This window comes from Pogona vitticeps, chromosome 6 (assembly GCF_051106095.1).
Source record: "Pogona vitticeps strain Pit_001003342236 chromosome 6, PviZW2.1, whole genome shotgun sequence".
NCBI classification, from domain to species: Eukaryota; Metazoa; Chordata; class Lepidosauria; order Squamata; family Agamidae; genus Pogona; species Pogona vitticeps.
In genome coordinates, this window is record NC_135788.1 from 43,368,579 (window position 1) to 43,390,904 (window position 22,326).

A 22,326-nucleotide genomic window follows, 5' to 3' on the forward strand; every position below is an offset into this window, starting at 1 on the left:
TGGATTGGGGGCACTTTATTATTGGTTATACTGTATTGATTGGAAATGCACTCCAAGAACATCTAGTGAACCACAAGTTCTCCAGTCTTGAGCTAAATAGCAACCCAATAATTGCAGAATTCCTGTGGAGGTAAAGTGTCACATGTACTTCAGCCTACTACAGTGGGGTCTTGACTTAAGAACGGCTTGAATTAAGAACACTTTGACTTAAGAACCACTCTCATAGGAAAATATTGACTTGACTTACATACTTAGATTTGAGTTAAGAACTGAAAAAAAACCACGTGGGAGGCAGGGAAAGTACAAAATTTGAACTTTCAGTTAACTGTTGGCCAGTGAAAAGGGTGCCTGTCTGCTTCCTCACTCCTCCCAGCGTTTAGAGAGTGGATTGGGAGACAGTCTTCAGACTGCCTGGTATTGTACTGCCTGGACTGTATTTTCCCTGCCTTCCCTGAACCTTTCTTGACCTAAGAAAAAAAGAAACAAAATATCCCCCTCTAGTGGTCGAAGGCGGAATAGCAGCTTCCCATTAGTTTCAATGGACGGAAAAGAGCAGATACGGATCAAACGGTTTTCAATGCATTCCTATGGGAAATGCAGATTTGACCTGAGAACTTTTTGACTTGAGAACCGCCTTCCAATACGGATTAAGTTCTCAAGTCAAGATCCCACTGTAATTGAAACCATACAGAAAAATCCAGAAATACCTGAATACTTCATTTTATTTTTTAAAAAACTCACCAAATGAAAGTTACATTTTCTTGTTCCCACAGATCCTGAGAATTTGCACAAGATATACCCCTGAACAAGACACAATGACATTTTCTGACGGCCTTACACTGAACCGAACTCAGATGCATAATGCTGGATTTGGTCCCCTAACAGATCTTGTGTTCACTTTTGCCAATCAGCTCCTGCCCCTGGAAATGGATGATACAGAAACTGGCCTGCTTAGTGCCATCTGCTTAATCTGTGGAGGTATGTGTGAATGGCATACAGTTGGGATTTGCAGTGAGACGAATGGGACCACTTTCCTGATGGCTTTTGACATACAGAAATTAGTACAAGAGAGAGTTGTCAGGCACTGTAAGTGCAGCTAATAGGACTCACATTTAGGTGTGTACAACTGGCTGAGTTTCCTTCCATCCTCCTCACAGCAGTTCCACTGGCTCCCCACAGAAGTACAACAGGGCATCAGGAGACTCTGTTGAATGGTATGTTTCACCCTGGATTCTAATACATAGTTTGTTCACAATTCATATTTTTCAAAGTCTCTTTCCCCGATAACACACTTTCAGACACCGGACATGTCACTGAACAGAAGATTATAGGAACTAGATTCATTTTGTGGGGGAAATATGTGTTCTGAAAAACACATATTAGAATTATAGAAAGCAAGAGTACACTTTGGAAGGGAGATTACATCTTTCAATTGAGATTTTCTGGGTAGTGATTTAAATCATGACTTAAATCTATTCTATTTAAGTCAAATCCCACATTCACAAAATGTATTGCTAATTAGTCATAAGGTTTTAAAATTCTATATGCTGATCCTCCAGGCCATATTTTTATTGTGTGGATGTAGTACTGGCACATAAGCAAGCATTTTTTCACTTAATAGTAAATTCTGAAAAGTGACTTCCATTTGTGTTACATCTCATTCACAAATGTGTTCTACCAACTGAGTTCTGGATGGTAGTTCCCAAGTTTTAGAGAATCAGAGAATTCTAGAGTTGGAGGGGAAACCTAACGGTTATCTATTCTAATCCAAGTAACATGAAGGAATGACAGTATCATTGCCGATATGGATCTTGGAAACTGATAAATTAGATTGCCCTGTCATCCTCCAGAGATCAGGGTCTCTGGAGGATCATAGGATAAACTGGGAGAAAAAAAATACATCAGAGACCTCAGGAAGCAAGATGACTGCATTTTGCTGGCCTGTGATATAGGGCATTCTCGACAAAAATTAGTGGTTGCTGCTGTCCTGTGGAGGTATGTGATCCCCCCCAAAAATAGCTACATAATGATGCTAAATAATGATGATATGCTGTCAAGTCAATTCTGATCCTTTCGGGGTATTCCAGGTAGAGAATACTCAGATGTAGTTTACAATTCCCTTCCTCTGGGGGCTTCCTGAGACTCTACAGCTTGCCCAACACCACACAGGCTGGCCATAATCACAGGAGGCACTGTGGAGAATCAAACTTCCAAACTCTGGCTCTGCAGCTAGATATCTCAACCATTGATATATCTAGCCAACTTACAGAATTATGTAGCTTCACTAAAATGATTGTTCTGAGAAAAACCAATGGCAGCCTCCATGAGAAGCTAGTATATCTAGTGTGGCTAATTTCACTGATGATAGAACAATTGGACAGTATTTTGGATTTTTTTAATGCAGCTCTCAATTTCTGGACCATGGTTGTGCCAAGGGGTTTTGGAATCGTTCCTAATATCCACACAACATGTTAAAATATTGATAATCTTATACGAGTAGTTTTGAGTAGTGTTATAAAATCCTACGTAACAGTGAAAAATTTATGTTTGTATTTTTTTTTAAAAAAACTTTCCTTTAACATTCATCCAGGTGTTCAGTTTGAACACAGCTTTTCTGAATTGGCCCCATATGTTGCTTCAGGAAAAATATGATGGAAATGTTTTGAAGGAAATACTAATGACACTTTTCAGACCTAACATGTTTTTTTAAAAAAATTAGGAATAAATATGAATAGCTCTTGTTTTTCTTCAGTATTTTGCTGACACCTGCTGACACAAGGAGGCAATAGTATTTCTCTGGCATTGAGGAATAAATGAATCAGGCTATATAAGTTAAAGTACCACAAACACTGAATAATACTATATAGTTATTATTGCACAAATTAAAAATTATCCAAGTAATGCTTCATTATAGGTCTCCTGAGAGATATTTATTACTCCTGGCAATTCAGTTGTCCTTGGAAAGAAAGAGGAAGGAAGGGAAGTGTTTTGTCACTTCCAGCCCTGTCAGTTTACTGAGAAACAATTAACTACATTTTGCACTTATAACAAGTTGGAACTGAAACATGGAAATCAAGAGAGAGGAATAGCAATCTTTCCATGCCATCAAATCAATTCCAACCTACAGCAGCTCTTTCCAGGGTTTTCTATAGAGAACTCAGACATTTACCATTCCTTTCTTCTGGTGGCCCTGTGGGACTGTGCATCTTGTCCAAACCTACACAGACTGGCTGTTTTCCCATGAGGCACAGTGGAGAATCAAAGTTCTAAGCTCTGGCTCCTCAGCCAGGTGCTCCATTCACTGGGCTATCCAGCCACCTTTTAAAAAGGAAGGAAAAAAGGGTAAAAAAGGAGATATCTCACAGCCTGGTTTTATCTTTTAAAAAATTAAGTTGTATCTTAAAATATATATTTTAACCCAAAGGTGTAACATTTATCTATTTTGTGCAGACCGCCAGGACCTTGAAGAACCAGCAAAAGTAGATGAACTACAGGAGCCATTGTTAGAGGCCCTCAAAATATACATCAGAAAAAGAAGACCCAACAAACCTCATATGTTCCCAAAGATCTTAATGAAAATCACAGATCTACGTAGTATCAGTGCAAAAGGTAGGCTAGCTTGTCAAAGCACCCTCTATACAGAGTTTTTGCTTTTTTTGGCTGCACAAACAAGATTAGTAAGAGAAGGTATTTCCTTGAAATAACCAAAGAGTGAGAGCCCATTTGCAGGACTCTTATTGGTTGGATGATTCCAAAATCTGGCTTATCTAGAATCCTTCTGTCACTCATGTCCAAAGATGACATATGTCATACAATTATTTGTCCTGGATATAATTATACAGAAACTGATGGTATTGATGTATGATTGTAGAATATATAGAAGATAGCATAGTCTTGAAAATATAGAACCTCAACAGAATCTCTTTAAAAGCATATCCTCCTTCTGAAGTAAGACTTACTAGTTTTGTGTTGGTTTTTTGGGGGTTTTTTTTTTTTTTGGACACTGGACCTATGCCTAAATTGTCAGTGTGCAACCATCCTGTTCAGCACTCTAAAAGAATTCTGGCTGTTTACATTCCATAGTTCAATGGCTTATGTTTTGCCATATTTTATTTACACTTTCCAATTAAAACTCTGTAGGCACTTTGAGACTGCTGGTGAGACATTGCCAGCATCATCACCAAATGAAATGTTGGGTCACCAGAATGGAAAATTGATTGTGAATTGTGAAAAATGTGACCAGCTTTAGAACCCCTGCTTTAGGGCACAGCCAAGATGATGATATTCACTTTTCAAACCTTTTTTTTCTTTAAAACATACTCTGGATGTCTAGAATAAAACATACAATATTTAAAGATAGTATATAATATTAGCAAAACCTCCTCACAAGAGAAAAAAAAACTAGGGATGGTTAATTGATCTAAGCATTAGGAGTTGCTATCACCATAGTAGCAATAGCAACAATAATGGTATGATAATGACAGCAATGATATATTTTGGTGCTAAGTGAAGGCCAATCCCACAAAGAATGCTGTGCCACCCTAAAAGCCTGCCACATTGTATTTCGCTTATGCTTTTATAGATTGCACTCCACAAAAGCTTATGCCAAATAAAACTTGTTAATTTATTCCAGTAAAATCCATGAAGAGTGTCATGACCATTTAAGATGAATACAGCTACCATGGGAAATTCTATTTTTCATTAAAATATTAATCTGTTTTCAGTGTAAGTACTGTATTTTTCGCTCCATAAGATGCACCTTTCCATAAGACGCACCAATTTTTTAGGAGAAGAAAACAGGAAAATATAATCTGTTTTCTTCGCTCCAGAAGACGCAGACTTTCCACCCCCCTGTTTTGTGGGGAAAAAGTGTGTCTTATGGTGCGAAAAATACGGTAAATGAATTTCAAAATAACCCAATTCTTGGCTCTTCCTTGCTGCACCAGTAGCTTCCGAAAAGTTACTTGTCACAGCTGTTGAGAAATAATTCTGAACAATTAGGATGCCACTGAGAATGATCACAGCAGCTTTATGTGCCCAGAGTGTATTTTCATAGGCCTCTACCAGCCTCTTATGAGTTGTTCTTGTACAACAGCTCCTTGGAGAAGACACTAAGTGGATAAAAACAAACTAGTATACAAGGAGAAATAATATCAGTAATTCTGTGACAAACATTTCATCATTGCAATTTAGCTAATTTTCTTCAATACAGCCTCATTTGTCCATACATTATAGCCACAACAAACAGTGTTTTTTCAAAGAGTTGTGGTTGAGAAAATCACTCCATCAGATTTTCTGTACTCATATGTAATGGGTGTAGTACTTTTAAAGCAGAAAGATTTAGGTGAAATGTGCCCAGTAATTGGCAATATTTCATGATAATTCCCATGTTGCTACCTTTTGAATTTGCTTAGTTAAGCAAAAATAAAACATATCAGTCATGTACTGTGCAAAGCAAAGCGTGCTGCTTATATACTACCCCATAGCACTTACAGCACTCTCTAGGTGGTTTACAATTATGCAGGCTACACATTGCTTCCCCCCCCCCCCCCCAGCGAGATAGGTACTGTACTCATTTTACCAACCTTGGAAAGACAGAAGGCTGAGTCAACGTTTAGCTGGCTACTTTGGACTGAACCCCAGGTCGTGAGCACAGTTTGGGCTGTAGTACAGCAGTTTAACCACTGTGCCATGAGGCTCCAAACAATGGCATGAGAAATTGGCTAGAATTCAGCTCCTCCATGTCTTTTTATTATTACAGTATCTTCCCTTTTTATTAAATGACAGTTACTAAAGCCTTGGTCCTAAAATCAACAGTGCTGGTATTTGACTGTAATAAAATTAGTCATTCAATCAACAATTCTGTACACACATGCTCAGTTCAGTGGGTTTTCTGAGCAGACTTGTAAAGTCCCACTGAACTCAGTGGGAAGTACTTTCCAGCAGGGGTGAATTGTTGGTAAAAATATCTGTTCATGTCAGAAAGATGTATTGTTTGTGTCCCAGATATGTACAGTACTAGGTGAGTATGTGATTTCTGGTAACAGAAACAGCAATCCAATTCCTTCCTGAAGGCTACTTTGAGATTGTTGAGTGAAGTGGAAGTGCTAGAGTATAGCAGAGAGATGCAGTGTATCAGCCGAGCCCACTTGCTGGTGCTGGTGTTCTCAAGGGGCATCCTGAAGGAAGCCATGGATTTATAGTATCTGAAGATATGCTAGGTAGGGCAACCTTCTCCATTTCAGTAATGCTTAGGAAGTAAGGGTTCATCTGTCGTGGAAATTTTCCTCATTTCCCACCCACAATTGACTGGCGACTGATTTTTTCCAGTCCCATTGAGCTCATTGTCAAGCGAACAAATGAGCACTAGACATTGTAAGGGTTACAACTGTCGTTCTTTGAATCCTACAATTCTTGATTATATCCACTGAATAATCTTAAGTAAATAAATGTAGTAAGAATAGAAGTGTAACTTTGGTATATTTACAGCAGAACACCTCCACATGTAACGTCTGTAAGCTGTGCACACACTTGCTTGTGCAGATTTCCACTGGGGCTGTGCACCAGCGGCCGGTGTTGATGCCCGTTTGATTCTGGGCAAGGCTCCCACACCATGGAACCGAAAATAATGTATCTCTTCTCTCTCTTCATCCTCTGTTTTACTTGCTCCTTTGGTTTCCCTCCGCCATCCTATCTCTTTTCCCATCCATCTTCCACTATCTTGCTTACTCCTTCTCTTCTGTTCCACTATCTTATCAACATTCTGCTTTCATTGCTAGTCCCTGATGTCAGTGTGCTGCTTGGACAGTAGTGCGGAGCACTGAGTAATACTGGAGTGGTTATAAAAGCACTGGTGATAAAGCAGGCTATTGTAAGTTGGAGGTCAACTCTATTCACTGAAGAGACCATTTTAAGAATAAGAGGGCAGTTCTAAAAATGTTAATTTAAGGCCTATTTATTTAATTAGTCAAGTGCTACCTTGCTTCTGTAACTCCTTGGCCATCCAAACAAGCAAGTGGATAGTTGTCCAATTCAGATATGTGCCTGAAGACTACAAAAGGTGGATTCCGTAAACATTTGCACAAACTTTCACTTTTAAAAATATTCACCATAGTATATGGTCTGTTGTTCCAAACTTGAGCAACATGTCTACATGGTATGACAGGTATTTCCTTTTTTAACAGTTCTTAAGGAACAGGTAAAGTTGCTCCTTGAGCACCTTAAGTATTCTTCATTACAGAAGCATAGTGCTGGCTGTGTAGAGTCTCTCCTCCAAATAACAAGCAAAGGATGTAGTTTTCTGATTATATATATTCTCTGTCTTTTCAAAGTTGTCTGTTCTACCAGAGGCAAAAGTAACTCTGCAAGTTGTACACTTTAAATCTTTTTTTAAGGTGCTGAACGTGTTATTACCCTCAAAATGGAAATTCCTGGATCTATGCCGCCTCTCATCCAGGAAATGTTGGAGAACTCTGAAGGACATGAACCACTGACACCAAGTTCACCTGGGACGACAACAGAGCACAGTCCTAGTATCTCCCCAAGCTCAGTGGATAATAGTCATGTAACACAATCCCCACTGGTGCAATAAGATACGTTCCAGCTACATTCCCAAAACTTTATGTACAGGGACGACATGCAAGAATGGGCTTTACTGCTGCTTGTTTTCTGGACTTACACATACACTAAAATGCAACAAGGACCAAGTCATTTCTATATGTGTCTGTGAAAGACATAGATATATGTTATACACACACACACCTTGCAGCTTAACTAGAAAGTATCCAACTTTTGAAATATCACACCAGCTATTTCATGAATTGAAAAACTAGTTAAGCTTCACTTATGAATGTCCAAGACTGCAAGGTGAAAAAAGAAATCTCAAACAAGAGGTTAAAATTATGGTTGTATCATTTCTGATGACTTTGTACATACAGATATATGGGCCTGTACTTTCTATACTGGATGTTTGGTGCTTTCCTTTTTTTGTTGCATACATTAAATGACTCAGAAATCATGCTTGTAAAATGGACTAGTCACATGTCCATTCTAAGAAAGACATTCTAATTCAGTTAGGATGAAAACTAGTCATTGCTGTTTTTTACGGCCTCAGTTTGTATTTCAGTTATTTTCCAGCAAGAAGAAACAAAGAAATTCACTGCACTAGCAGAAGGAACTTCTGTGTAAGTGTAACTGCCAGATCAGTTATTTGGATGTAATCTGTTTCACTGTTAATGTCACTTTAAAATTTATGAAGGAGGTTGTTACTTGACTGACCTCTACATTTAAAAATTAATCCTAAATTTTTACTTCAGTTATAGCCTTCAAGGCAGAAACACTTTCCAGTGTTACCAGTGATTTTTGTTTATTTGTTCACAAGTGGTTAGGGAAGCTTCATGGGCTAATGACCAGGCATACTCGCTACCTCTGAGTTGGTGACACTAGTGAAAAACAATTCTGGAGAAACTGCCCTTCAGCCCTAGGCCTTCTGTCTGGTACTAAAGGGCTGTCACTAGAATACCCAAAAGCAGAGGCAAGAACGCACCTCAATAACTTTGTTAATCACCATAAAACAGAGTGGAAAATGTGGTAGAGTGGTTACAATTTTTTAAAGTGTCAGTTTCTTAGGTTTCATTTAAAAGCACTAGTGGATTTTTTTTATATATATTCTAGCAAGTCTGTGATGTACTTTCACTGGCTCTGTTTGTACATTGAGATTGTTTAACAATGCTTTCTATGTTCATATACTGTTTACCTTTTTCCATGGAATCTCCTGGCAAAGAATAAAATATATTTATTTTAACCCTGCGTAAAAATGTTTCTTTAATCCAATTCTCCACACACAGAAAACAGTTTTATATTTTTAATGTTTAAACTTCATTTCAAAAAGCAGGTTTGCAGTTTGCAACCGTGACAGTTAAAATGTGTGCTTTTGCACAGCTTTCTAGAACATTTCTACAAGCCGGTCAGACAAATACATGACATTTCAATGAGTAAAAAAGGGCATAAAACTGTAGGTGTAAGAACAAAATGTTAAAATGCCTACACACAATAATAAAAAACATCAATTACATCATCACATAAAATAAGTCAAATGTACAAAAAGTCTGCGACAGAAGGGGACAAAAGGACAACATAAGATATTTGTTGGAAGTTTGTGTGCTCGTTGGGCACTTAATTAAAACATAGCAAAATCATCATCATCATCAGACTCTGCAAAATATTTCACTTCTTTTCTAGCCCGACCTGTCCTTGGCCTAGAGGCTGTTTCAGAGGCAAAGTCGGAGGGGAAGATGTCTGCATCTGAATCTTGGTCAAAGGAGGGTTTCTTCAGTTTCTGTTTTTAAAGAAACATTTGGAAAAATTATCAATATCAATACAAATGATCCCATATATGAACTCCTGTTCTAAAGCTGCTTCAACTGTTTTATAAAACCAATAATGATTTTAAACATTTTTTTACTTAAAGTCATGCCTACGAACAGACTAACAAATCTTAACAGCCCACCTATCTAAGAGTTTGCTGGACCGAATATTGTTTTTCATACTATTGCAATAACAGCAGTAACAAGGAACTAGCAAATTATTAAATTACCTTGCTTGCTGTAGATTTTGGTGTTTTCTTCCCAGGGTTATATTCACCTTCATTTTCAGAACCAGAGGCTTTCCTTTTCTTTGCACCCCTGCCCTTTCCTACTAAAAAATTAATAAAATGTTGCATCACTTGAAATATCAGGCAGATTTATCTCAAAGTTATTTCATGGTTATAAGAGAATGCTGAATTTTCAAAATGTAATTAACTGACACATAAATTATTTTTCACACACATTATAGTCATTTACAGGCAGTAATCATAAACTCTATTAAAATTTAAAATTCTCTGCAACAATCACAATATAAACAACTCAATTTTGACTGAGTATTAGAAAAAATGCTGCATGTTAACCTTTTTCATTTCCTCTACAAATGTCAAACCCAAATTTCCACTCCCCACTTCTTGATATTAATGAAAAATAAAAGTGAAAGTTACTGATGTAACAACTCAGTGTCTTTTACCAACATCAATTCTGTTTCATTTCACAGAATTCCATTAACTGCTAGGGCAACCAATAGCTGTATGAAAAGTTCCTCCCTCACCAACACATTAACAAACATCATTACTATACAATCCACGACCTGCTGAAATCCCTGACAGTGTCCTATTTTTATTCACCATTTGTAAACTAATTCTATTATGACAGACACACCTGCTTACCAATGCTCCCTCCACAGCAAAAAGAAAAAAAGAGGTGAACAAGTCTGTCTGCAGATTCAGTGCCCTGCTTTACTTTTGCAGCTTAGGCTGGGATCATATTCTCAACAGCTGGCATGGCTAGTTCAGAAAAGTGATTTTCCCAAGCGCTGCAGTTCACACATTCTTATGTTTACAATAACTTTCTTCATTCATAAAGCATCGTCTCTGATTTTTATGCTGGTAGCGTGGAGAAATTCTGCTTTCTGTACAGGGCAAGACAACTGAACTACTTCCTCAGCTTGAGAACATAATTTTTTTCAAAGGAGCAATATGCAAGCCACCCCACATATTACAGTAAATGTTTGGGATCAGTGCCCGTCGCATGGCAGGGAACTTGATCAGACCTAATCCAGAGAATACAAAGTACTGTCAAGTTCAGCTGAGTGATATTCAGTGTCAACTACACAACAAAATGCTGTCTGAAAGGGCTACGTCTATCATTAGGAAGAGCCTCTTTGGATCTAGCCCTCATTATTACTGGAAGTATAGGAAACCTCAGCTGTTCAGAACATCTTTTCTCATAGGAGGTGAGATGGATGAGTTGTGGAGGTATGACATTCATTTTTAAGAAGGGTTTCACTCCATCCAAACAAGCAGGTATGCAGCTTGAGGACTGCAGATCCAGCCTGCTCACTATGAGTCAATAGTGCTATACCAGATGTGGCTATTTCTGAGCACGGATAGTCAATCCAGAGTGATCCTCTCTCTGGTGGCCTGGTTCAATACTTTAGATGGGGAGCTGCCAACTGACTTTAAAACTAACATGAAAACTTCCAAGTACTATAAGATAAAGCCACCAGAACTCTGGGTGGTTTCTGTTTTAAAATAATCGAAATATGTCCAAGCAAGGTGCTGTTCACCTTTCAAACTTGAAATAAAAACAGCCTCAAGTATCTGAAAGCCTAATCAACCTATTCCTCAACCCCACCCTCTAATGGTATAGGGCAGGGGTGTCCAACCTTTCACCTTCCCTGGGCCACATTAGAAGATGAAAATTTGGTTTGGGCCACACATAAATTTGGTTTGGGCCGCATGGGTGGGGGCAGCCCTAGCCGTCCTCCGCAGTCCCGCTCCAAGTGCGTTTACCAGCAGCTGCAATCTCAGACAGCAGAGGCTGCCAGCTTCGACTCCGGTGGCTTTATAGGGCCAGGAGGGGGTCCACCTATTGACGGGGATGGCGCAATGCAGTCACGCAGCCGCCCTGTCTCCTCCGCTCCCACTCCTTCCTTCCTTCTCTCCCCCCCACCATTGTGACATGCGCCGGCAGTGTAATTTGAAATTTTGGAATTTCTTTAAAAATAAAAAATGCCACTGGGCCGCATTATGAGCCAACCTGGGCCGCAGGTTGAACAAGCCTGGTATAGGGCAAAACATGGAACTAACACTGTGGTACTTACAATCCTGTCCTAGCACTCATGTTGCAGTATTTTTTGCAAGAAATAGATTATGCTGTGATAACCAATTCTGCAGTCACCCTCAAATTCTACACTTATCAACAATCTGGTGATCACTTGGTTATTCATTTGATGATGGTGTTCAAACTTGGGCTGATCCAAAATAAGGTAGCAAGATTGTTAATATAATTATATCATGCCACTTCTAGTCAGTTTCTGGACTAAATTCAAGGTGCTGCTATTAGTGTCTAAACACTTAAATGACCTGCAGCAGGTTACATGATGTACTGCTTCCTCTCATACTTACCCTTCCTGACCCGCAGACTGGAACCTTCACCTAACACAGTCTGATGGCTATCTATTACTACACTGGCTTTTGAATGCTGGCACCATGGTTAGGGAACAACCTAAAGAGGCTTGCATGGCCTTTCTACATTATTGTATATTTAGCAGCACATAGTGAGGCCCTTGCTATTTTCATAGCATTTTTTGTCTTATCTACACTTTAGCATGTTTCAGATCTATGGTACTTATGCTATTCTCAACCACTGATTATACTGATTGTATGCTGTTGTTCTCCTTGCTGCCCTTTTAAACTTTATATTGTATGATTTTAAGTTTTTCCTTTGAAATTGCCCACAGAATATTTGCTACTGGATATTATATAAATATTATACCAAAAAGTACAACTGGCTTCATACTCTGCTTTCCTGCAGATATAAATCAACTAGCGGAACTTCCTTGTGAGATGAAGATAAGATCCTGAAACACCTTTATTGATATTGCCAACTCAACTGGAGAGTTGCAACACCAAAATTCTTACCTTTGGGAGCAACGGCCTTCTTTGGAATGCCACATTCTGATTCTGAATCAGAGTTTATTATTTCTACCTTCTTGGGTTTAGGTGGTCTTTTCGGCTTAGGGGGTGTATCTGATGGTAGTTTTGCTGCAATTATATTAACAAATATTACATTGCTATAGGTAGAGTTCTTTCTCCCGTGAGCTCTCTCTCTCTCTCACACACACACACACACACACTCACATGCACACGCACATACACACACACACACACACTCCCGTGAGCGCTCGCTCTCTCTCTTTCTCTCTCTCTCTCTCTCTCTCACACACACACACACACAAACACACACACACACACACACACACACAGGATTAATTGTAGTTCTCTTTTTTCTCTTCCCCAAAGCTCAGCACATGTAAATATAATGGAGAATGGGAATCAGTGTCTTCCTCCCATATATCCTGTTTTGGCTGAGGTATGAGACAAGTAAAATATAGTCATGCCCTATGGAGATCTCTTCACTTGTAAATAGCATGTGATGGCCCAGCAGAAAACAAAGCAGGGCATTCCTTTCACACCACAATTCTGCTTCATTACTTTCTAACACCAAGGTAACAAGACTTTCTTGTTACTATTAAGCATACTTGATAGCTTATTTTTAATAACCTTTGCTTTATTAATTATACCGCAAATATTAAAATAGATTAAGTTTATAAGGAATCATCCATTCATTCATCATTGTCTCTCATGCCCTTTTATTTGTATGCAAAAATGTCGTGCCACTGACCCGGGACTGATGCTGTTTGTGCACACAAAATGGCGTGACTAAAGTGGCTCCTCTCTCTCTTTAGCAGCTCCACAAAAGAGCATATATGCTGCCATCACAGAACCTTAGGTTCAGTCTCTAGGTCCTCTACTGAGAAGGATCTGCTGTAGTAAAGCCAGTATGAAACTCTGCCTGAGAAGTTGGATAGCCACTGAGATCAGATAGTATAGAATAAGACACGGAATAAGATCTGACAGAATAAATAAACACTTTCGCCCCTTTTGAGCTAAATGAAGAAATAGATTTCTTGCCTTATTATAGCACAGCCCCCACTGTCTCACTGATTATCTAATTGTCCTTGTCTGCCAGCTGAGAATAAGTAGATCCTACCCCTTCTGTATTTGCACTTTGGGTCAATGTTGGAGTTGGTATAGACCAAACGAGAAGCAAGAGTTCTAAACGCTTGGCATGTATCTTACATACCGTCATTAATCTGTACTAAGAGTTTATTGATCTTGTTATGTACGTATTCATTAATATTTTACATTAACTGTGCAGATAAGAAAAAGAGCTGTAACTGTTCCACATAAGCAGTATGTATTTATTTTATGCTTAGCTCCTGAAGAATGCCACAGCCAAAACGTGTTAAGCCTGAGCTCTTTTAGGTATGAATAAAATCTGCATTGGCAATATTTTTATACATCATGAAACTAAGTAATGTTTGTAGCAGTCATGGAGGGGTATTAAGCTACATTTAAAACGAACAAGGTAACTTACAAATTCAGACACTCACATTTTTTAGTAACTGCTGTTTTGTTTGAAGGTTTTTCTGTTTGCTTTTGGGCAAAAGAGGATGAGAAGACCGGTGCTGAATCTTCTTCATCACTGTCAAATTTCGATGTATCTAAACAAGACAAAGGATTTAACATTGAAAATAAATGTAACAACTCACATAAGTTCACAAGAACACTGAAAATGTTAAGCCTTGGCAGCAGTCATTAAAAGCCAAGTACAGTCAATCCTCGACTTACGAACAGCCCTAGTTACGAACATTTCAAGTTACAAACTGCTCTGATAGGAAAAGTTCGCCTCGACTTGAGAACTTTGTTTCAAGTTATGAATGGAAAGGTTGAATGCAGTGGCCCACGGAATGGGATGGAGGAAGAGAAGGAGCCCTGCAGTGGCCCTCGGGGTTAAGGAAAGAGTCTCCCCTTCCATCTCCTCCTATTCTCCCCACCGTAATAAGCTGCAAAAAACTGAGGCAGGCAACGCCTCTCCCGCCCCTTCTCTCCTCTCCCGGGAGCTGGGAGTGCGCCATGTGGATCCAGGTCCGCATCATCGAACCCAGACCATCCGGCAACGCCTTTCTACCAGGCAAGCAGATGAGCCGGCCGTGACACTCCCCTCTCTGAACTTTCTTATTCTGAACTGAGATCAGTGGAATCTAGCCTCTCTTTCTCCCCCCTCCCCCCCGGCTGGCGGTTTGCATTGCCTCAGCTTCCACCTGCTCCTCCGCATTGCCTCCCATGTCTTCCTTTCAGCTTTTGTTTAACTCCTCCCTTACCTGTGGAGAGAGAGACGGAAATGGGCAGAGGATGCCTTTTGTGCTGAGGGAAAGAGACGGTGGCAGCGGTGCAGTTTCAGCCTCTCTTCTCCCCCCCCTCCTCCCGGCTGGCAGTTTGCATTGCATCAGCTTACAAACCAGGGCACACTTGCTAAGCTTCGGCTTTTGAGCCCAGGGAAAGAGATGGTGACGGTGGTGCAGTTTCAGCCTCTCTTCTCTCCCCCCCCCCCCGCTCCTCCCGGCTAGCAGTTTGCATTGCATCAGCTTACAAACCGCCCCTAGACCTAAGAACCAAAAACAGCCAGAATGGATTAATCGGCTTTTAGTGCATTCCTATAGGAAATTTTCCTTCAACTTACGAACTTTTTGGCTTACAAACGTCCTTCCGGAATGGATTAAGTTTGTAAGTCAAGGACTGACTGTATACAGAGTTTATGTCATGACATGTCCCTGTGTGCTTAGCATCAGTGGGGAGATGAAGATGCATACTTAAGGAGGAAGGGTTGTAGTGCTAGTGGTTCACTACTCAAAATGCACAGCATCCTGATTTTTTTACAGTCAAAACTGTCCCATTCCTTGACAAATCAGCAGCATAGAATGCAGGAAATAGTAAGCTTGCACTATGATTGGTGTCAGAAAAAAAACAAAAACGGATGTGAGGTGTCAGAGCTCAGTCAGAACTTTCCTTCCTGACAATTCCTTTCCACTAAGGATCCTGGTGGTGCTTCAACAGTACTGGCAATACAGATATAGCAGGAAGGCATAAACAGCGTAACTCAGAACTGCTCCTGCAATATGGATTGGTGGTGTCGTCGGAACAGGGGACTTCCTCAGTTGGAAAGGCCAGCAAGGATTTGTTCACTGCAACATCAAGAATGTGACATTCTTGGTTTCCCTCCCATCATGGTCACAATCCAAGTATAATGAGAAGATCTGGCCAAGTCTATAACAACTCATAGTAACAGCACAGACTTGGCAACTAATAGGTAAAAGCATGGACAAGCCAATTGTCCAAGTTTAAGAATATAATGCACTTCAAATACTACTTATGTTAGCCTGCTTGCCATCCAGTGACAATATTACAGCCTATGGCATCTCCAGGAAAAAACAATGCCATATTGCATCATTTGCTTTGATTTCAAGAGCATGTATAATAGCACCAGAGCCATTTCTGGATAAACTGCAGATATTTGGAATAAAGAACCAAACAGTGTGTACTGAATTTTCTTGTCTCTTTCCTTCCCTTATACTTCCTGATTTTAAATCTTTAGGGCCATTCTGGCAGCCAACAGCTTGAGTGCAAAATTGTCAGTCCTGGAGGAACCATTCTGAGATAGCTGGCCTTCATTAAGAAGAGCCGGTTACACCAAAGTAATCCATATACTCCCAGTCCAATAAACGCAGCTACATACCAATATTGGCTTTTCGAGAATAAGAAGGAAAGGTGAACAGGTTGCCGAAGTCTTGACTGGACTTGTCTTGGGAAACCCTCCTGTTTTAGAAAATGAAAACTGAAAATACTTGCACTAGACATCAGAAAGCAATGCTTACAATGTTTTGCCACATGAATCCAAGCCAAATGCAGCTCAGCCATCATAAAGAGTGACCCATCAGAGCTCCTGTTTTTGCTTTCATGTGCTAAAGGAAGGCAGCACCTGGCAAGCAACTGCCTGGCTGCATCTGGCCTGGCCTTGTCCATTTCTGCTCTACAATGTGCAGACACTGCTACATAAACACGAGAGGCAAAAATAGCTATACTTGTTATCAAGTTATGTTTCAATACTTGGATGTAAACAGGAAAGAATCTTAGGATAGTGAACATTCCAGGTGGGAGTAGCCATTTGTTTTTTAAAAAACAAATGCCTTAGAAACACGTAACGTGTCTTTCCATATATTCCTCCAAGGGTGCACTAAGCTGGCCAGTATGTGGCTCACACCATAAATGTATGCCTAACTTTCTTTTGCTACTCTTGTTACCAGTGAAATTTCAGGCACTAACAAAATAAGATCCTGAAGTTAACTATACTTACTCAGGAGAAGGTTTTGATTTGACAGGGGAGAAATCATACTCGTCCTTTTCTACACCATCCGAGGGAACAAATTCATCTTCTCTATCATTGATGATTGGAGATGCCTTTACCTTCAGTTCATCTAGATCATTACTGTTGTTGGCTTCTTCGTCATCATCAGCATCATCTTCCTCTTCTGAGAAATCAAAGGTGTACTTCGGCCTTTCAGCTGTGGAGACACGATGATCAGTATTTGTGTGTTACGTATTACGCTATAGGTTTTACAGTATGAAGAAGGCAAAAACATTCAAAATATGAGTCAATATATCTTATAAAACAAATAATTGTGAAGAGTACGATAAATCAGGCAAAGTTTTAGAAGTAATGTATTTTTCTATTTAAATAAAACTGACTAGTTGCCAGGCGCAGTAAGATACTAGTATTCTGTGACTAGAGATGGGCACAAAACTTGGTTCAGAAGCCCGGTCCAATCTGTTGCCGCACTCGCAGATGTTTTGCAGGCACAGCGCCCTCCCACTTCCCCTGCACAGTCACTCATTCCTTGGACTTTGCACACTTCTCTCCCCACCTCCCCAGCGTGACTACCCACTCACCTTTTGCAGTGTCTCTTCCCTCTTCTGCCTTCTCCATCAGCCACCCACTAAGAAAAGGAGGCGGAGCAGGGATTCCTATAATGCTGACTTTGTGTGGGTGGCTGACAGAGAAGGCTGAAGAGGGAACAGATGCTGCAAAAAGCAAATGGATAGTCACGCTGGGGAGGCAGGGAGGGCAGCATACAACACCCAAAGAATGGGCGAGTGTGCAGGGGAGGCAGGAGGGTGCCGTGTCCAAACAACACCTGTGCAAGCATAGAGATGAATTGGCCCAGACCTCCGAACCAAGGTTTGTGCCCATCTCCGTTTGTGACCATCAAAGATATAAATTGCACTAACATCTATTTTTAAAGAAGTCTATGTAGCTACATAACATTCTTTCAAATACCAAATTATGTGTGCATCTGGTCAGTACATATATAAATCTAAGCAAATCCACATTGATAGAATTGTGACAGCTACCCCTACATGAAGATTATTACAAGTAATTTGCAAGAAGTTATATGAAATGGTAGAGCTGAGGTAATGTCTGGCTCCACAAGAGCTGCCTTTGGGTTTTATACAAAGAGAAGAGGCACAGTATTACTTCACCAATGTATTGCTGTATTGCCCCATTTTATATTCCTTAGATTGAGTTAACTGATGTAGCTGGTTGATCAAACCAATGGAGTACTTCAACTGCAGGCCAATTCTCAGTGAAATTAACCTCTGATTAATCAACCAGGCTTTAGCATATACAAATATACAATTTGTGAACCATACACTTTCCTGAGCTGGCTAGATAGGACCGTGGTTTTGGTATCTGGCCACAGAGCCAGAGGCTGCGAGTTTGATTCCCCACCATGCCTCCTGGGAGTACAGTCAGACTGTGTGGCATTGGGCAAGTTGCACAGTCCCAGGGCACCCAAGGAGGAGGAAAATGGTAAACCACTGCTGAGTATACTGTACCTGGAAAACCATGAAAAGGGTTGCGATACATCAGAATTGACTTGACTGCATAATCATCATCTCCTAAATATGTCTGGCCACTTTCAATGAGCTAGATGAGTCATATTTAGATTAATACTCTTGCCTGTTTACAACATGTTTTACTGGTTCCTAGCATGAGCTAAGAATTTTTGCTTAGGACACCGGGGGGGGGGGTTGAGAGGGGAAAAACACACAATATATTCCAATGAGTTTTGTTTTAATAACCAAGGTCATCTCCAGATTGCCATTTACTCTTTTGAAACTGGTGGAATGTCCAAAAAGCAGCTCCAAACCTGGTCCTTTGCAGGTCTTGCATGAACTTTTAATGGGGCTTCAATTCCCCAGCATATATTTTCTGGAATTGTCAAATTTTCATGCTGTTGAGGACTTTCATTTTCAGCCACTGCAATCTTTCTATTATTTTAACATTTTTCGTGTATTGTTATCATAATTTAATTGTCACAAGAGCTCTGAAAAAATAATCTGGGGAAGTGAAATACATATATTTTTAAAAAATTATATGAATATATAGGCTTTTAAGATTAGCCCTGAATTCTGCCTACAATGCTCTCAGTAACCTCCGAGTCAGGGGAGGAAGAATAAACTGCTCTATCAGGTATTCAGGCCCACATCAGATTCACTGTGCAAGTGAAAATCTCATTGGTTCTTTGCATGTGATGTTTCGTCCAATTATGTTTTCCTCTTCTTCTATAGTATGGGCCCCTTCCAACTTCACTATTCTATGATTCTAATAAAAGCTGTAGCTAAATTTTCCAAAATATTTTGTTTCTGCTTGGTTTGTCTGTCTATCTAGACTAATTTGTTTTATGTAGACCACCAGCAAAATACAGGTTATAAAATTCAAACCTATTGTATAGTCCATATTTTGAGGCAATGATATGCTATTATAAGGCATACGCATTTGCGGGTTCTTTGTAACTCCACGGGGATCTTATCCAACCTAGTCCCTGTGCTTAATGAAGTGAGGCAAGGTTGCATATTAGCTCCCACCTTGTTTAATTTCTATATCAATGGCTTAGTTGGAAATTTAAATAACCCCAATTTTCACCAACCTAAACTTGCCTCTCGCCCAATTTCAATTTTACTTTATGCTGATTATGCCGTATTATTGTCAACTACGTGTGTAGGATTTAGAAGACTTCTGAGATCCTTCTCCACCTACTGTAATGAAGAACAACTAATAATTAACTATGCTAAAACCAACATTATGGTTGTGAGTAGAGGGAGAATAAAGCACAAATGGTCTCTAAATGGACACCCTATAGAGCAAGTAGCATGCTATAAATACCTTGGCATAGTTTTTCATTCTTCAGGATCCTGGCTTACTCATGTAAACCACGCAGCAATGAGTGCTCAGAAAAATACTGGGGCAATAACAAGATTTTTTCATACTGTTGGGGGTAAACATGTACCATCAGTAATACAAGTTTTTAAGGCCAGGATTATATCACAAATGCTTTATGGTTCTCAACTATTTGCTTACACTAATCTACGACCTCTGGAGATTGTTCAGACCAAATGTGCGAGAGCCGTTCTTGGAGTTCCACCTTGTACTTCCAATGCAGCTCTTCGCTTAGAGGTTGGGCTAATGTCCATTAAAGCACGGGCAAAAGTCCTTATGTTGAAATACTGGCTTAAACTGATTTTCTCATTAGAAGGCTTGGACCCACTGATCCTACTAGATTCCTTTCAGTCGGAGTGGAAGCAGCATATAACTGAAGAGATATCGAAAATTGGCTTTTCTCCCAGTATACTTATAGCAATGGGTCTTACGGATGCCATTAAAGCGGTGAAGTTAAGGGTATGGGACATTGAACTACAGGACCATGTTGGCCAGTTAGGCAAATATAACTTTCTTAATAAATCTTCTTTTATGACTTCCTCATATTTAGCCAGCACTATGTCATCTAAAGCCATTAGGGCTTTCACACTAGCTAGGCTCAATGTCTTTCCTTCTAAGCTTCTGGAGGGAAGATTTCGAGGTTTGCCTGCATCAGATTGTCTCTGCCCTTGTAATAATGATAAGGTTGAATCAGTTGGTCATGTTCTCCTTTTCTGTTCTTGCTATCAGGATCTCCGTTTGGAGCTTTTATCACCCATTATTTGTAAATCTCCTGAGAGATCAGAGGAGGATTATGTGCAGTGGCTACTCTCATAATCACAAGACAAGTGGCCAAATTCTGTGCTGCAGCAATGGTTGTTCGTAAACAGATGTTTGGGTAGGTGATTTTAGATGGATAATATGTTTTTAATATAACACTGCCAGAAGTTTTACCAATATTAAGGATATATGATGTTATTAATTGGTTGTTTTATCATGTTTTATCATATTTTAATTGAATTTTATTTTCCTGCCTGAAACAATAACTGTACGTGTCTATTTTATACTGTTTTGGTTTTACTGGTCTTAGACCGTAATAAAGTACTACTACTACTACTACTACTACTACTACTACTACTACTACTACTACTACTACTACTACTACTACTATTATTATAAGGCTGTATTTGGAGAACACAAAAAAGAACTCCTGCCACATTTTATTTTAAGATGGCAACAAGTTACAGCAAACTCTAGTCTCTTGTACTCCCTTCTCCTTCTCTGACATAGTCATGAGTTGCTTGGGAACTTTCCCTATTTAATCCTGTGCAACATGTTGTTTTGTCCAGGTGCAACAAAACATGGATTAAGAAGCTAGCTTATTTCAACAATTCAGGATTTTGATACTAACACTCAGCTGTACTTAACACAACAGGGGCAACACTTCAGTCTGCACTTCTAGACCACATCAAAAACCTCCTGCAGCACCTCTGCATTGTGCTAAATTCTGGTTTCCTTTAAAGTTCCAATTCAGCCACTGGGTTAAATAATTCACAGAAAAAATCACAGATTATTTTACAAGACAATTGTGGTTCCTTGATTATGGTATATCAAATGAAAAGGTGAAAGTCCCCCAAAGTGAGGAAGTGCCTACTCTTTAGCTGGAAGGTTCCTCACTGTTTTCTAAAATATTATTATATTTTCCAAGAAAGCAAAAATTCAGTTTGAGGGCAACACAGAAACCATGAAGAAAACTCACATCTAGTATTTAAAGTCAAATAATACACCATGACTAAGTAAAATGCAAGGGTCAAAAGAGTTTAACTTGAGGTCTTCTGAACAATTCGTCTCACTGCACAAAATTGAATCTGAAATATTGATGCCTTTAAGAATATACATGGCAATTGTTAAATATTATTTATTCATGATAAAATTAAGTTATCAACATTGTATAAATTTCAGCTACTACCTGCAGCTCTTCTAAGTAGCGAGTCCCTTGGAATAATCACAGGTTCATTTTCCTCCAAGTCACTTTCAGACTTTGATTCATCATCTGACCATGGATTACGTTTCTTTACTTTTTTCACTCCAGGTTTTGTGGATGATGGTGTTCGTTTCACTCTTGTACCTTAGAAATGTTTTCAGTACATCATTTGTTATTTCCTTACTGTTTTCTTGTTAAGTCATATTGAAGTATTTCACATTTCCAGATTAATTAGATATCAAATTAAAGTGATTATCTCTGAAAATTATACAACAAGGCACTGTATTTTTCCGTGTATAAAACTACAACTTTTCCTTAAATAATTTGAGAAAAAATTGAGGGTCTTTTATACACGGAAGGCAGCTCTTTACTGCTGCCTTTTGCGAAGGCACAGGGCTTAGCAAAAATGGAGCCCTTTGATCCCTGCTTTTTCTAATTTGGGGTTAGAAAAGGGGGGGAGGTCATCTTATACATTGGGTCGTCTTATAAACAGAAAAATACGGTATATACATTAGATGCACATTCGCATGAGAATGCCAGCTGTGAAGGTGAATCAGAGATTGAAAAAGTTACATTTTGGACTACAGAACT

The 22,326-nt window shown here is 39.4% G+C and overlaps 2 protein-coding genes across 16 annotated transcripts in view; one reads left to right on the forward strand and one right to left on the reverse strand.

The window, feature by feature from the left end:
• The window catches only part of RARB (retinoic acid receptor beta), a 444,828-nt gene extending 435,611 nt beyond the window's left edge, over positions 1 to 9,217 (forward strand). For 11 of the 13 annotated variants that reach the window (XM_078377293.1, XM_078377291.1, XM_073003413.2 and 8 more), the window contains 3 exons: positions 774 to 978; positions 3,451 to 3,609; positions 7,395 to 9,217. In XM_078377293.1, coding sequence (XP_078233419.1) covers positions 774 to 978; positions 3,451 to 3,609; positions 7,395 to 7,591 — 561 coding nt within the window. In that variant the 3' untranslated portion in view covers positions 7,592 to 9,217. The remainder of the gene's footprint in view (positions 1 to 773; positions 979 to 3,450; positions 3,610 to 7,394) is intronic. The other 2 variants (XM_078377299.1, XM_073003420.2) reach the window with 1 other exon arrangement.
• The window catches only part of TOP2B (DNA topoisomerase II beta), a 59,150-nt gene continuing 45,673 nt past the window's right edge, over positions 8,850 to 22,326 (reverse strand). For 2 of the 3 annotated variants that reach the window (XM_073003411.2, XM_020807662.3), the window contains exons 30-36: positions 21,721 to 21,879; positions 16,848 to 17,055; positions 16,230 to 16,309; positions 14,047 to 14,157; positions 12,512 to 12,634; positions 9,596 to 9,696; positions 8,850 to 9,337 (exon numbers count right to left, since the gene is read on the reverse strand). In XM_073003411.2, coding sequence (XP_072859512.2) covers positions 9,179 to 9,337; positions 9,596 to 9,696; positions 12,512 to 12,634; positions 14,047 to 14,157; positions 16,230 to 16,309; positions 16,848 to 17,055; positions 21,721 to 21,879 — 941 coding nt within the window. In that variant the 3' untranslated portion in view covers positions 8,850 to 9,178. The remainder of the gene's footprint in view (positions 9,338 to 9,595; positions 9,697 to 12,511; positions 12,635 to 14,046; positions 14,158 to 16,229; positions 16,310 to 16,847; positions 17,056 to 21,720; positions 21,880 to 22,326) is intronic. The other variant, XM_020807678.3, reaches the window with a different exon arrangement.